Raw genomic sequence first — 15376 nt, forward strand, 5'->3', positions numbered from 1 at the left:
TCCTGGTCCCTGGAGTCAGAAAATGAGCCACATACCTCCGATCAGCAGAACCTAGATCTGGTGATGTTCCCCCCACTGCGGGTCTTTAGCGAGAGCAGATTTGCTATGGCACAGCCCAGAGCCGTTTATTGGTCGCAGAGAAAACCAGCTTGTCCTGTCCAGTGATAAACGGCTTGAGTCAGGACATTTCTGGGATGTCCGGGAGTGCTACCCCAGTTCTTCCTGAAGCGGTCGCTGGTCTTTAAAGAGAAGGATGAGGTCCTGGTTGCAGATACCACCCAGAAGGATCTTGACGCAGCCCAACAGCAGACTGAATACTCAGGCGGAGAACCTGCGCAATTCCAGGTTTGCTGACACACTTGGTCTTGCGAGACTGCCCAATATGGAGAAACTGATGGTGAGCAGGAAACACAGCTCCCAGATCGGGCTACGGTCCATTCAGCACAATACACTTCCATGACATCTTCATCTAGACTGGATGCTGCAGCTCCTGGAAGAGAAGCTAATGTTCTCCCAGTTTCTGGATTAGATCATATGCCAGGTTCTGAGTTTGGCAAGCCTCCAGATGCTAAGGGTGTCACAGATGCTGGGCAGGAGGCCCAGTCGGACTCGGCCAGGGGGTGCCCAGCTAGCAGCGAGCGAGAGTGACCTATAAAAAGACCGGCAGTCCAGCAGACAGCCAGCCCAGAATCTCCTTGCATCAGGATGGCCAAGATGGGCAGCCGGAACCTGATTTGCACCAAGCAGATGGTCACCAGGGGGCCGTTTATCCCAGAGGGGTGGTGGCAGCCTATGGGATTATGGGAGGGGGTGACCCCCGAGCCAGCAGCGACACTGATGGAGATGTTGGATCACAAGGGGCGACCTTGCAGCCACATCACCAGCTGGAAGCCGGCACTGTTTAGAAAGATATCGGGGACAAGGGTGACCTCAAAAATGTTCAGTGCAGCTGTCACAAAAGCTGGCGCTGCATGTTAGCAACATCAGGCCCCGTTCAATCCAACGCCCCCCCCCCCCCCCCCCGCACCAGCAAGGTGACCGGCTGGTCATCTTGCGGCAGGCTTGGGTGCCATAGCACTGCGTTCAAGCTGTACATCTTGATGTTGAGCACAGTCATTGAAATTCAGTACAGAGTAATTCAACACAAACTCATCGTAATATGTCAGCATTTTTTTATGTCACTTTTAAGTTAAATGTAGAATCATCCGGGTATCCTCCCATCTGCGAGACGGTTTGTGCACTGTGAGATAAGTGCCCGGGGGTTTCACTGCTGGCCCTGTGAAATATGCATGTGCTGCTGTCAGACTTGCGCTGCTGTTGTGCCTGAGTGGAGGCCAAGGCACCTTGGTAACTGGAGCGCAAGGTGGAACAGGACACCTTGACAACCCAAGGAGCCCTGGCCTTTACCACAGTAAACCATCTCTTAGTGGCTCACTCGTTTTCACTTGCATATACGAGTATTAGCAGTATTGCAGACACTCCATAGTGGCTGTCCTGGCCTCACACTGTGCTTTTTGGCCGTCTTGATGACTCAGGCGTCTACTGTTAAGGTCGCTCCTGATGACCTTTGTTGTCCTCCAGTGGACAGACTCCAAGCAGCGATCTGACTGCATGTTCAGCATGTACTGAGTATCCTAAGTGTCCTGCTGCACTAATGCGCCTCATGCGTGTGTTGCAGAGTTCCCCGTCAGACGGCGACCGGATCAAGTAAGTTAAACTTTTTGCTCTCATCTGCTTGTGTTTGGGAGTCATGAACATGCATGTAAAACGTTTCTGTGGAATGGAGTGGATTCCCACACTAATGTCTGTCTGATTAGCCACAGTAGAGCAGCCCCCATTACCACGCCTCCTGGGGGGGCAGTTAATAGGCTGGACATGTGACTCAGAGGTACCTCCTAGTCTAACCTGACTTAACATTACCAGCTGCATGATCAAGCCCAAATGTGACTCACAGCAGACCATAATGATAACTAATTATGACGCTGGTGGCAATGATAATTGATGATGATGTCAAATTCCTGATAATTAGGTAGCTAGATAAATGTTGGGCAGCTGGTGGAGTGGCTGAAGTGTGCGCCAGTCTGTCTGCTTGGTCTGTTTGCAGCTGTCTGGCGAGATGCCCCCCCACTGTGCTTTCTCTGTGGGCCCCTTCAGCCTGACCCTCCCTCCTTACGGGGTTTCCCCTCCTGCTTTCTGTTCCTGCGGCCCGTTTTCTTTCTCTCTGCCTGATTTCTCTGTCTGAGAGCCGGATCCTGTGTGCAAAATGTGTTTTCACGCGTCAATCGTGCCAATTGTTCCTGCTGTCCCAGATCTGCAGATCTGACTTGAGGGGCTGTCACAGATCCAGTCCCTCCACCCCTCCTGTGGGTGGCAGTGTCCGTATGTGGCAGGTCGCAACACTGTCCTGGTTTAGCCTTGACTGGGCTTACGTGATAGACCCTTACTACGTTCTTCAGCACTTCACGCTTGGGGTCCAGCCTGATCAGGGATTCCATCACACCAACCCCCCTGCCCCCCACAGGGGCAGAAAGTAGAGTAGGGGCTGAAACAGTGACAGTGGAAGGTTCAGCGGGTGTGTTTGTTGTATTTTTAACACAGGGAAATGGCGTTTCTCCCTTCAAGATTCTGCATGAATCCTTCATGGACATTCACCTCAGGCTTCGCCAAGGGGGCTTTTAGGGAGTCAGATGCTGGCGCCTGGCTTTGATTAAACATTCCATATTGACCGGCTACTGGGCATTGCCGACCTGGCTTTGTGGGGGCAGGGGGCTGTGTGGCATGTGTGTGTCTGTGCATGTGTGCCCTTCTTCAGCTGCCACCTTCGGTTCCACAAGTCTGTTTACAGGGGGCTGCGTGTTGGCCTGTCCCCTGATCCGTCCCCTGACCCCTGATCTGTGCCCTGACAGGTCCCTACAGCAGCAGAATGAGGAGCTACGCAGACGCCTCAGTCATACCACTCACAAAATGGAGGCCATGGAGGCGGAGTTCGAGGCCAGTCGGCAGTACATGCAGGCCGAGATGGGCCGCACCAAGGACGACCTGGACAAGATGCGGGACAAGTTTCGCAGGTGAGGAGCCCACGGACGGCATGCCGTTTAATTGGTGCCGGGGCTGGGCTCTTCTTAGCCATTACTGCCGAGCTGTGTTTAGGCCAGTTACGCACTGGGTGTAACGTGTGTGGACTACTGCTGTCTGGTGCCAGAATGGCCAGGGGAAGGTCTGTCTGTGTGCGTGTCTATGTGCACGTGTCTGTGAATGTGCACATGTGTATGCACATGCAGGACTTGCCGGAGTGACAGGCAGCCTCTGAGCCTTGTTTAGCTTGTGACGACCCCTCTGCCTGTTCCCGTTAGCAAATGCCTTCCTGATCAGCATTGTGCCACACAGTGGGTGGGTGTCACTGGGCTTCCCGGCCGTCTGGCATTCCCAGCCATGAGGCTGCCAGCTCCCAATGCCTCCCCTACGTATCAAAGAGTCACGGTCTACTAGTACTTGCTGGCACTGGGAGGCAGCCGTTGCCCACATGGGCCCAGCGCCCGGCTGCCTCTTCCTACTTGCTCTGGATTTGAGCCCCGAGTGGAGCAGCATGTCTCTACAGGCCAACAGGCCATGCTCCGGCCTCCATTCCAGGGTGTCACAGCTGAGAGGGTGTCGCATTAAGGTGGAGGCTTTAAATCATGATATTACTGCACTGATCTGCGCAAAACAGCGGTTAACAGCCAAGCGACTATAATACTGAGAAATGAAGTAAAGTGTTGCTGATTTGAGCTGAAAACTCAAGTTTAGAAAGAATAACAGCAGACAGGAAATGAAACACGGTCAGGTTAAGACCCTCCCCCATCTCCCTACAGCCCCTTTAGCTGCAGCTGCAGTTTTGTGGGAACCTGTGCCGCATAATTGGATTACAATTGATTAATAATTAGTGGTGCTGTATAGTTACATCAGCTCTGATTAGCTCCGTCTAATTACACATCTGTGACTAAAATAGCAACGGCTGTATTTAATGGAAAACAGACACGCCCACAAATGCACGTTTGGTGGCTCTGCAGTAATTTCCCATGGGTCGTCTCCTCTTCGCCTTGTTTGGTCCCTGCAGAAATTAGGATGTCTGAGCTGAAGTTCTCAGGCATCAAAATTCTGAAGGATGTATCTTCCATGTCTGCTTCAGTGTGGATATGCTGCGATGAGTGCTCTATTGTTTGGGAGTACCCAAAAAATGGGTAGGCAATGGTGGCTTAAAGGTTAGGGAAGCACATTTGTAATTGAAAGATTGCTGGTTTGAATCCCCAACCAGCAAGGCACCACTGAGGTACCCTGAGCAAGGTATCATCTCCATGCAGTCCTCCTCGGGCACTGAATTAGCTGCCCCTCTGCTATGTCACATATGGGTTCAATGCAGAGGACACATTTCGTTGTTGTATGCTGTGTGCATGTAAGCCATACCTGGCACCGAGAACCATCAGCTGTTTCGTGCCACCGGGGCACATTGATGGCTGGTTGAAAAGAGCAGCTCCTGAATTTGGACCCCCCTCCCCTCCCCCATCTGTGGCTGTGGGTGATGGAGCCTAACCCTCTTCTTCTTTTTTCTCAGACTTCAGAACAGCTACACTGCCTCCCAGAGGACCAACCAGGACCTGGAGGAGAAGCTGCATGCGCTGGTAACCTTTGACCTTTGAACTGTTATCTATCAGATCGCAGGAATTGTGGGTGCTGTGCAGGCTTAATGTCCTGGGAGGGTTATAAAAACATGTAACATCATTAATATTCATATTTATTTAAATACATGTAATGAACTGTTTTATACATAGTTGACTATTTTCCTTTGGGGGGGTTCCTCCTCACCGAATGAATTCAGCGATGTCATGCGGACTCCAGCCTTCTTAAACTGGCTCATGGCGCTTTTCTGCTGGTGTACAGGAACCTTGACATACCTGACCCATACCACGAAGAGACACTAGTCATGGCATTATTCCAGCTTGCTTCGATTTTCCGCTGCAGAAAGGTCAGCTTGGTAAAGCCATTCCAGGATTTGGAGAGCAACTGTGACATAAAACCAAAGAGACGCTTATTCACTGTTCACACGGTGTACACCATGATGTACTATGTGCTATTTTCAACTCGCACATGTGAGAAACACTGTGTTTTGTTAGCATGAAACACTAGCGGAATTAGCATTAGCTTGTATAAATTTGCCTTATGAATCCATTCCATTCTTTAATACTTTAAGCAGGAGAAAATGTTTCAAGTTTCAAAGTATCGGGAATGCATCAATACATCAAGATGTGTAATACCAATAATGTAATAATGTATAGAACATCCGTTTTCTCCTTCAGGTAATCCATACATATCAACCCCGATCACTAGTATCTCCATATGTTTTGATCAGTCAGATGGTGGTGACGCAACCAGCTTGGTTTAGTCAGCTACTTAGCAGGGCCATGTCAACGCAGGTACAGCTCACGTAATTTACAATAAATATCCATGTCTTCATGGTATGGATCGGGTACAGCAATGTTCTTTTGCCAGTGGAAAAGCACCATTTGCCCCTATGGTGCCAGTAGGTCACTTCGATCCATCAGTTTTTCTGTTCATTCACCACAAGACCCCACAGTCTCACCCCATATGCGGTAACATGGGCCCTCCCCTTTATGTATGGCCTCTAACATTGGTGTCCCAGCCAAGCCCACCCTAGTGTGGTCCTGATAATCTCACCATGATGCTGAGATGTGCGAGTAGCATCTAGTAGAGGACAGTATAGAATGAGGACAAATTTCCTCTTCCGAGGGTGGGAAAGCTCAGCCTCTAATACTGACTCCAAGTCAGGCATGAATCAGGGCTGAGGGAGTAGGAGAGGGATTGGCACCCACCCCAACTTCCGATCATGCCAAAGTGTCCTGTTACTCATAACCCAGCTGTTTTGCTGACAAATGCATGCATGGGGGTGTCTGGGTCCCCTCCTTCTCATCGATGCCCTGAATGTAACCCCTCTAATAGCAGGCCAGAGGACTGAATTGTAATCTGGGGTGATATTAGCTGCGTCTCCCTCTGTGACCCCCGCACCAGCCCTGGCTGCGGTGTTGCCTGTGAGACTCCCACCTGGAGGTAGAGGTCACTGTGATTCAGAGCAGCCCGCAGAACAGCCACAGCGGTGTGTGTGTACGGGTTCTTCATGCCGGCTGCTGCCGCTTCTGTGTCCCACTTGTTTATGAACCCTGAGCCAGATTACACTTCTCCCCATCTCTCTCTCTCTGTCTCTCTCTCCATCCATCCATGCTGCCGTGTTCCTTCCATCAGGCCTCCATCAGTCAGACCTGGGTCCACGCAGTTGGGTTTCATCCTCTTTCTCTACTTGCTTTTTCCACCCCTTCCCTTCCTTCCTGCTCTTTCTGGACACTATCGAGCTGCAGTGCTGCTTCAGGATTGGGGCACACTGGGTTTCTGCCTCAGCCTTTGCTCCCGATCCAAACCCTGTGGCCTCACCTGTCCCGATATTCAGCTAAAGGGGGTGCCTTTGCGAGGCCTGGTTTGGTTGTAAGCGCATGGGAGGCTTGCTACCACTCTGTGGGCCTGGTGGTTAGTACCACTCCCAGTCCCCCCCCCACCATGCACTTTGTTATTATGGGGGGTTATGGTGGGCAGCTCTCCCGTTAGCAGGCGGCGGCTTGACGTCACATCCCAGGGCAGTGCTTAGACCTCCATCGCTGTTTGACGGGGCAGACAGGATTACAGGTGCCCCCCAGTGGCACACTGTAAGCATGGCACTTGCATGTGGCTCCTTGGCCCACCTTCGAACTGGCCAGTTGACGTCCTGCATGGGAGTGTTGGTCGCCAGCGGAGGCAGATGTGCGCTATGACCCTCGGGATGGAGCGTGGTCGGCTGCTTCATCACCTCACACCACCGCATCGATCTGTTTGTGTTGCCCCCCCCCGCCCCCAACCTGCTATCTCCACAGTGCTCGTCTTTGTCGTCTTGGCCAGCCTAGGTCAGCAGCGCTTCTTAATCAATGTCCCCCCCCCCCCCCCCCCTCGTTAGAGCACTTAGGCCTGCCAGTGCTTCCCATGTGGGTTGACTTTCATCTCACGGCTCTCCTCCCCCTTCCCAGCTTCGCAAGGTAGAGCAAGACAAGAAAATGATGGACCAGGAGATCGTGGAGCTGACCAACAAACTCCTGGATGCAAAGAACACTATTGACAAGCTAGAGGAGTTGAATGTAGGTGTCCCCTGCGTATGGGTTGGTGCCCAGCCCCGCTCTCACTACGCTGGCTCCCCTGATGCCAGGCTGCTCCCATCCTTGTGGCACCTCTCTGCACATGATGGACCGTCCTTAACACTGCTTTGCTGGGAACGCCGCTTCCACAGGGGCCCTGACCGTGTTCTTGTCTCCTCCAGGAACGTTACCGGCAGGACTGCAACTTGGCGGTGCAGCTGCTGAAGTGCAACAAGTCCCACTTCAGAAACCACAAGTTCGCAGATGTGAGTGTCCTGCAGTCTCTGTCGACCCTCCCCTCACTTTCCCTGAGCTCCTCCAACATGCAAACATGCAAGGTCCAATCGGATGGATGGGCCAGGTAATACAAAAAGAAAACCACAGAGCTGCAACTCTCCCCCTCCCCCCATACACTCCTGGGGAGTGAGCAGGCACTCACAGATAGGGAGTTTGCTGTGTAATGAGGGTGTCAGCTGAGAATCTCCTACAAGTACCGTCGGGGGCTGGATGAGGTGGTCACATGAGGTGGCTGGTTGACGCTGTACGGGGCAGTCAGCAGGTCTCCTTTTGCTGTCGTCTCCAATACATGACGTCATGTGTGTGCTGGTCTGTGCTAGTGCTGAGTGTGACCTGTTCCAGCTCAGTGTCCCAGCGGTTCCTGTTTAAATAGTGTACAGGGCATTCTGAGCTCGTTCTCTCCCTGAGAGTTTATTTCCACCCTGCTGTGGGCTGGGCTGTTGGTGTGTGACCCAGCTTCTTGTGTGGCGGGAACGCTGGCGTCCCCCAAGGTTCTCCCAGCTTAAATCTATTTGTTTATAAATGCCGGCACTGACTCATCTCTGCCTGCGGGGCCCCAGTGGCCCATTAGTGGCATCACTCTGGGCACCGCCTATTCTGAGATATATAATTCACCGGCGCCCTGCAATATCTGCCATCTCGATCCGTCCTGGCTGCAGGCTCTCAGACGGCGCCGCGGCCACTGACGAGGGCACAGTCCCAGCCCGTGCCCAATAGCCTACTGATCAATGGGACACAGGATAAAAGCTGGCGTGACCCAGGGGCAGCACAGAGAGGCGCAGCCTTCCTTCTTGTCACACACCCCTGACAGTTGCTGGCTCTGGTGAGAGCCGGAGTGTCTGCGGCACATCAATCTCAGCCAGAGGCTGGTGTAAATATGTCTGCAGCACCTGTGCACCGGAGCCAGGAAGGTATCTTCATGGCGCCACTACCCAAATAACCCATCTGATTAGGGAGAGCAAGGTGAGCTTTACAGGTAGCTGACAGTTCAAACCCATAGTGTTTGGAGCTGGGTCGGTATCTTGCGTATGCTTAGTCATGTCAAATGTGGTTCTGGGCTGACCCTCTCCTCGGCGGTGGGGGAGGTTTGATGGGGTGGGGGTATCGGCTGGCTCATGCCAGCACTCGACAATCGTCACCTCCCCATGACGTGTACATGAGACAACTGGTCGGGATTGTTGTGGAGCCGGCTGGTCGGCTTGCTAATTTCCGCCTGTTTCCACTGATCGATGCAGTTCTGCTTTATTCATTTTGTTCCTGCGACACCGTGCTGAATCAGGGCCTCATGCCCAGGTGCTCAGGCCTTTAATAATCATGATCTAGTTTTGGTGTCAAACTCTTAGGAAATAGGTAACGGGGAGTAACCTGGCCATCAGCCAGTGCCTGGCTAGGTGACCGCTAATTCGCCCTGCTAATGGCTATTCGCTCTCTCTGCTCCATACCCTCCTCCCACCACCAACCCACCCCGTTTCCTGGGTAACAGGTGACCCCCCCTCTGACCCTGTTAAGAGGTATAGAATTGATGGCGAGATGGGAGGGCAGGCCTGTACGCAGAAGGGCGGATATTAAAGGTGCGAAATGCAGCACAGAACCTTCCCGAGCTCTCCTCTAAATGGACCCCCCCCCCCCCCAGCTCCAGTGAGATTTAAAGCCGCTAATTATATTTGTCCTGTTGCTTTTTGCTGGTGTCAGACTGTGGTTATCTTATGGGCTTAAAAGTGCATCCAAGTGGAAAATAAGGCTTATTAGGAGTGTCAGAATCATCCGTAAGCGTCCAGTCTTTAGAGATTCTGTTAAAAGCATAGCAGGCCATGAAATGTGTATGGAGGAGTCTGTCAGAGGGTTGCTTTCTATCCCCCCCATGATGGCACATCTGTGGGTGGCTTCAGAAGCCGTCGTCCGTGGCACCATGGCCCGTCTGACACTGCTGCCTGTGGTCTCTTGCAGCTGCCAGGCGAGCTGCAGGACATGGTGAATAAGCACATGAAGAGCAACCTGCCTCAGCGGGGGGGCCAGATCCCGGACGCCGACTCGCTGAGCCTAACGCCCGCAGATGTGGTGCCCACCTCTGTCATTGCCCGTGTGCTGGAGAAGCCCGAACCACTTCTGCTGAACTCTGTCCAGTCCGGCAGCAGTATGGGCCGGCCCGTGGCGGAGGATGTGTTCGTGCATGTGGATATGACGGGCCCCCAAATGGAGGGGGCCCTGGGCCCTGGACGCTCCCTGGAGCAGCAGCCTCAGCAGCAGAATGGAACGTGCCACAGCCAGGGCAGCCTGGATGGGGAAGACGGGGGTGGTGGTGGGGCGGCAGCAGCCCCCTCGTTTGAGAAGCTGAACCCATACCCCACCCCCCCGCCACCCCACCCCCTCTATCCAGGCCGCAAGGTGATCGAGTTCACATCCGACGACAAGGTGAAGATCCCCAAGAATAGCCCGCTGCCCAACTGCACATACGCCACGCGGCAGGCCATCTCATTGAGCCTGGTGCAGACCGACGACGAGGCTGATGGTGGCTGGCGCTCCGGGGCCTCATCCTCCTCTGGTGGCCACCCACGCCGACAGGCTGGACCCGACACGCCGGATGCCCTGTCAGGCCGCTCCAGCCCACTGGGCAGCCCCACCCCGGTCCCTGGTGCCTTCGGCAGCTCCGCCAGCTCTGAGGAGGATCTTCTGGCCAACTGGCAGCGCATGTTTGTGGAGAAGATGGCTCCATCCTCAGAGGGCAGCCTGGTGAACCGTACCTCATTTAGTAGCGAGACCGCCATGGAGCTCGAGAGGAGCCGCGATGGCAGGACGGGCAGGACTGAGGCGGCCCGGCGGGGTACCTACTCGGACGGCGAGGAGTCGGCGGTGCGGAGCTGGACGGCCAGCCGAGAGTCGAGTGTGGAAGCGGACAGTGGGACAGAGCCTCGTGTCAGGAGGGGCCAATATGGAGCGGAGTTCTCCAAGGAGGAGAGTCAGAGGCTGTTGATGAGCCTGGAGCCTGTCGAGGATGGAGACAGCGCCAACGTGCCCGATGAAGCAGCATGTTCCCGAAGGGGGGGTAGCCCCGACACCCGCAGGATGGAGTATGCAGAATGCGGCTCGGGGGGCAGCTCGGCAGAGGAGCGCGACATCCTGCCCCAGGACCTGCCTGTCATCTCGCCCCGGGGCCTGGCCGCACTGGAAGACCACATGGAGAATGCACCGGCCCACCTCAGCAGGCCTGGCAAGAGCCCTAAGAGGATGGGCGTCCACCACCTGCATCGCAAGGACAGCCTGACACGCGCCCAGGAGCATGGCACCCTGCTAGACTGAGGGGGGGAGGGGGGATCTCCTCTCTTATCTTACAGACATGGCTCCAGTTTCCTCCAGAAGGGGAGTTCCTGTATCTGGCACCATCTTCCTTAAGAGCCCCCCCTCCCTGGCAGAGATACATATAACTAACTAGGTAACTAGGAAACTCAAATTGATTTACTGTCCAGAATCTGAATACCCTCCCCAGCCAGCGTGACCCAAATGGAGAGACATGCCCTACCTCACAGGGGAGCTTTTCTCTGAACCCACATCTCTGGTACTGTGGCAACCAGCCGCCCGCTATTATGTGGAATGGTCTGAGGTCCCAGTGTCCCACTCAGTCACTCACAGTGCCTAACCGCGACCCTCCCCCCCCCCCCAGCATTGAGTCGCCCCTCTGGCCATTTCTCTGCTGCAGCACTTTTGCTCCTCCTGGTCTTGCTCCCATTCCTGGCCCCCGGTGCAGTGGCCTCTACACTCCCTGTGGGCTTTAGGACACCGCTTCCTGTCTGCTGGCTAGAGGAGGAGGGACAAATCAGTGTTATCAGGAGGCTTAAAACGGCTAGACTGCCAGCAGCGTTAGCAACATTAGCTTGATCTGTGACGTTTTGGCCAACTCAGGCCATGTAGGAACAGGGCTGTGGAGTTAGCCATTAGTGGTGAATCAGTATGATCTTTTCCCCTAGGTGGGTCACGGCTATGTTCTGTCATTCTCCATGAAACATGGCCACCTGAGTCTTGAGGAGTCTTGCATCCTTCGCTGAGAGCAAAGGTCACACCCCCGGCATCAGCTGCCTTCACTTCAGAAATGCACCACTAACACCATCTGCACCAAGTCCGCCAGCATGCAGACCATAGTCCAGATTGGTATAATAATGTAAACCAAAGCTTCAGGCTGCTGGCTTGGCTCACTGGCGGTGCTCAGACTTTCCCGAAAGGCACCACACAAATCTGTAGTGCCCTGTTGTGTATTGATGACCAGACGAGACTAACTGTCCCTCCCCCGGGTGACCAGTGTGCGGTTGGCTTACCCAGCATCATTCACCACTGCCCTTCATCTGTCTTGCCACATGGAGGGAGGCGGCCTTCCCCGGCAGGCTCCTGTCTGCCCCCAGCTGCTCAGGGCCTCCCCGCCTGCGTATTCCGCCCGCCATTAAGGAAAGCTCTGTCTGTCAGGCCACACGCACACAGCACGGACACCACGCAAATCTCATCATTTCAGATGAAACCCGCGCCTAGGAATGTAAACGCTCCTGTAGCCTCCGCCCAGCTCCATCGCTCCCACCTACACCAGGCTCACTTTTATTTTTGTTTTTTGTTTGAGTTTGATGTCTTGCTGTAGTGAAAAAGGAAGTGTTGTGTTAGTGCTTTTTGAAGTTTATGTTTTGAGGTTCGTTTGCCATGTTTGCCATCCCACTCTGCTGTCTATCTCAGTGCTGTTGTCACCTCTGGCGCCGACGTTCGTTGGGGTGACCGGGGATGTGGGATGATTTCAGTTTCACCAGTGTTTTTTTTCCCCCGAGGGTAAGTGTTTTTCAATCATGATGCCTTTAATTGAAGTAGACACACTCCAGCTGTGTGCTTGATGCTCACTGGCTCAGTATCCTGCTGAATGGATGTGTGATATCACTATGTATGTCTGCTGCCGGGACACAGGACCCAGATTCCCCTGTGGCTTCTCACAGAAACACACACATCAGGCTGCTCCTCTCAAAAAGCACCATGGTCCCTGAATTCCCCCCAGAGACTCTCTCCATTAGCCCCCCGGTTTCAATAATTCACCGGCTTCTGCAGCCTGAGGGGCCAGATCACTCCCGCCCGCCCCATTCTTTTTTTAGCTTGTAGTGTATTGATTTTTTTTCCCACTTCAAATAAAATGCTATTAATATAAGCTCATAATTAATAGTTCTAACAGACCTTTCTAATAAATAATGTAGATTTTTTATTTGGCTCTAAATTAGGCTGCTGATGGCAGGAAGAAGGAATCATTCATCACCGTCCCACACGTGAAATTGGCGCTTTTAAATACTTAATGCCGTAAGATGTTCTGGAAATAGAGCTCGCTTTGTTCCATGTGGATCCCGACTGCCATTTCCTCTCATCCACCTGCAAGAGCCACGTGTTCAGCGGTGAGGCCCTGTCACAGTGTGGTCTGCCTGTTCCAAACCAAGGTCACCTTCTCCATCCTTCCCCAGAGATGAGGGGCCGCTTTGGCCCTGGAGGTGCCATTGCACGCCGCACTTGATTCACAGTGAGGCTCTGAGACACCATCAGAAATCATCCACAGTGATACTGGGCTGTATGTGCACCGATAGTGTGGGGGGGGGGGCAGTGAGAGGCTGACCTCATCCCTTGTTCTGAAAACAGCCCCCTTTCACATTGAGCTCACCTTGCAATCCAAACCCCTGTGTCCCAGTGTGTGTTTGCAAACCGATAAGCTTATAGTCAGGAACGACTGGCGATGTGCAATCTCCATACTCTGAATGTGTTTGCAGCTCCATTTCCTTCATTTACTGGGTATACGTGATGTCATTTCAATAATTTGTTTTCTTTTTTCTCTTTATAAGGTGTTCCTTGGTGTGAAAATATCCATTAGTGTTTTTTGGTGAATCTATTGTGTTTTTCGATCTCTGAGCACATTTTTCAAAGCTGACTACAGCTTCAGGTGAGCTCCTCATGAGGTGTGCGCGCGCGCGCGCGTGTGTGTGCGTGCGCGTGTGTGTGCGCGTGTGTGTGTGCGCGTGTGTGTGTGTGCGCGTGTGTGTGTGTGTGTGTGTGTGTGTGTGCATGCGTACGATGGTGTCTCCATGGTACTCAGCGCTGACCCTTGTAAGTAAGGGGTAGAGTATGTCTATGCTCCATCCTCCTTCCTGTGGGCCCGGGCACACGCACGCTCCATGCCCGCTGGTGTGCTGTGACTGTTACCATGGAGACATGGTGCTGTCATGTACTGGGAGGGAGAGGTGGCTTTTGTTTTGGTCAATGTCTGTCTCCTTCCGTCCATACATACTGTCCTGTTTCCATGGCAGTCATGCAGTCCTTAGATTCCCTCCCAGTCTCCATGATTTTGTAGCTGCACCGTGTGATTTTTATTTCTTCCCTGTACAAACTGAATACTAAAAAAATACAAAAAAAGACTGTTAAACCTGTACTAATCTTATTTTCTGAATTTGTAAACCAAGGATGTATATTTTAAAACAAATAAAACTATTTTAAATGTAACAGTCGTCATACCCATGGGTTTTCTCTACATTCTTCATTCTTGATGTTGACAAACGAAACATTCATCATAGTCAGGTGTTTTAATTTTTTACTTTTTCAATTGAACTATGTGTTTTATTAAAAGAGACAGGGGGCCTATGGATCTATGTATTAGCTGTTCAGATGCCCCCTGGTGGGAATAGGGTGGAAGTGAAGTCCTTAAAGGGCTGGGTTACTCCACAACTGAAAATATGTTTGAGAGGCTTTAGTGATATCTAGACATCTAGGTTGTTCTGCTGCAAGTGCTATAGTTTTGCAGCTATGGGCCGTAGAAATGTTGGTCTTCTTTTGAATATAATGGCACTGAATGGTGTTCTTTCTGCGCTGTTTAAATAACTAAAAATATATTTGAAAAAAATCAACAACAATGTCTCTGACTAGAAATCATGACCTGGTCACTCATAATAATCGAAAAGCACCAATTGTATCATTGCACAGAAGGTATCACTGGGGAGCTCGTGTTTGTGTCTTCTGTGTAGGAATACGATTGGTGTGTGGAGTTTAATAGAAGAAAATGGTTTCTATACTAAACTGCTCATTACAAAGTCTGTGCTTTAATCACCACATAAATAATGCCATTCAGCGCCATTATTTTCACAAGAACACCAACATTTCTATGGCAGATATCTCCAAAACTAGGCAGCTCCCAGTAGAACAACCTGTGTGTCACACTGCTGTAAGCTGCAGCTCGACCTCCTATTGTCTGCTGACAGTTTGCCTCCTTTGTTCAGCCAGATGAAAACCTAGTTTATTGGGCCCGACCCTTCATTTGTGCCTTGACATGCTACAGCCAACCTTAACCCCACCTGCTGCAACTGAAAGCCATATTCTCCCTTCCTCCTGTGGGGTAAAGGAACTGAGCAAATTGATTATGCGAGGTGAGGACGCCTCGTAGCAGCAGAAACATTGATCTGATATGTGTTATTAATTATACGCAATGTCTGCTGAATGGTTTCTGCTTTCCTATGACTGGTGGTGTTCGTGGCGGTTTGGTGGGATGCTGGAACATGTTACGCAGCTGCTGACTGCAGGAGGGGTCACAACATCCATTTTGGTAAAAAAAAAAAAAAATGTCATCCAGCAGGGGGATGAAGTTTTACTAAGATGCTGAGTATGAATGTGAGGGAGGTACAGCCGATATGCTTTGCTCGCCCCTCACTTGTGTGGCTACTGCTCTAGTCCAGGGTACCTGCACACTGAAGTGCTCTCTGGAGCTAATTATGCAGATTAGACAAATTCAGACCTCTCTCTCTCTGTAGCGAGGTCTCCGTCAGTTTAATGAGAACCCTTCATAAGGTTTAGGCTATCAAGACCAGCACGGTGAACTGTTAACT

The 15376-nt window shown here is 52.2% G+C and overlaps 1 protein-coding gene across 7 annotated transcripts in view; it reads left to right on the forward strand.

Annotated features, from left to right (window-relative positions):
• Positions 1–13518, forward strand: part of tjap1 (tight junction associated protein 1 (peripheral)) — a 68461-nt gene extending 54943 nt beyond the window's left edge. For 5 of the 7 annotated variants that reach the window (XM_049008672.1, XM_049008671.1, XM_049008670.1 and 2 more), the window contains exons 5-11: positions 1679–1707; positions 2907–3068; positions 4592–4658; positions 6295–6324; positions 7104–7211; positions 7391–7474; positions 9453–13518. In XM_049008672.1, coding sequence (XP_048864629.1) covers positions 2965–3068; positions 4592–4658; positions 6295–6324; positions 7104–7211; positions 7391–7474; positions 9453–10802 — 1743 coding nt within the window. In that variant the 5' untranslated portion in view covers positions 1679–1707; positions 2907–2964 and the 3' untranslated portion in view covers positions 10803–13518. Of the gene's footprint in view, positions 1–45; positions 61–1678; positions 1708–2906; positions 3069–4591; positions 4659–6294; positions 6325–7103; positions 7212–7390; positions 7475–9452 lie in introns of all 7 variants that reach the window. The other 2 variants (XM_049008677.1, XM_049008676.1) reach the window with 2 other exon arrangements.
• The last annotated feature ends 1858 nt before the right edge of the window (positions 13519–15376 follow it).

The sequence above is a fragment of the Brienomyrus brachyistius genome, chromosome 3 (assembly GCF_023856365.1).
Source record: "Brienomyrus brachyistius isolate T26 chromosome 3, BBRACH_0.4, whole genome shotgun sequence".
Classification (NCBI taxonomy): Eukaryota; Metazoa; Chordata; class Actinopteri; order Osteoglossiformes; family Mormyridae; genus Brienomyrus; species Brienomyrus brachyistius.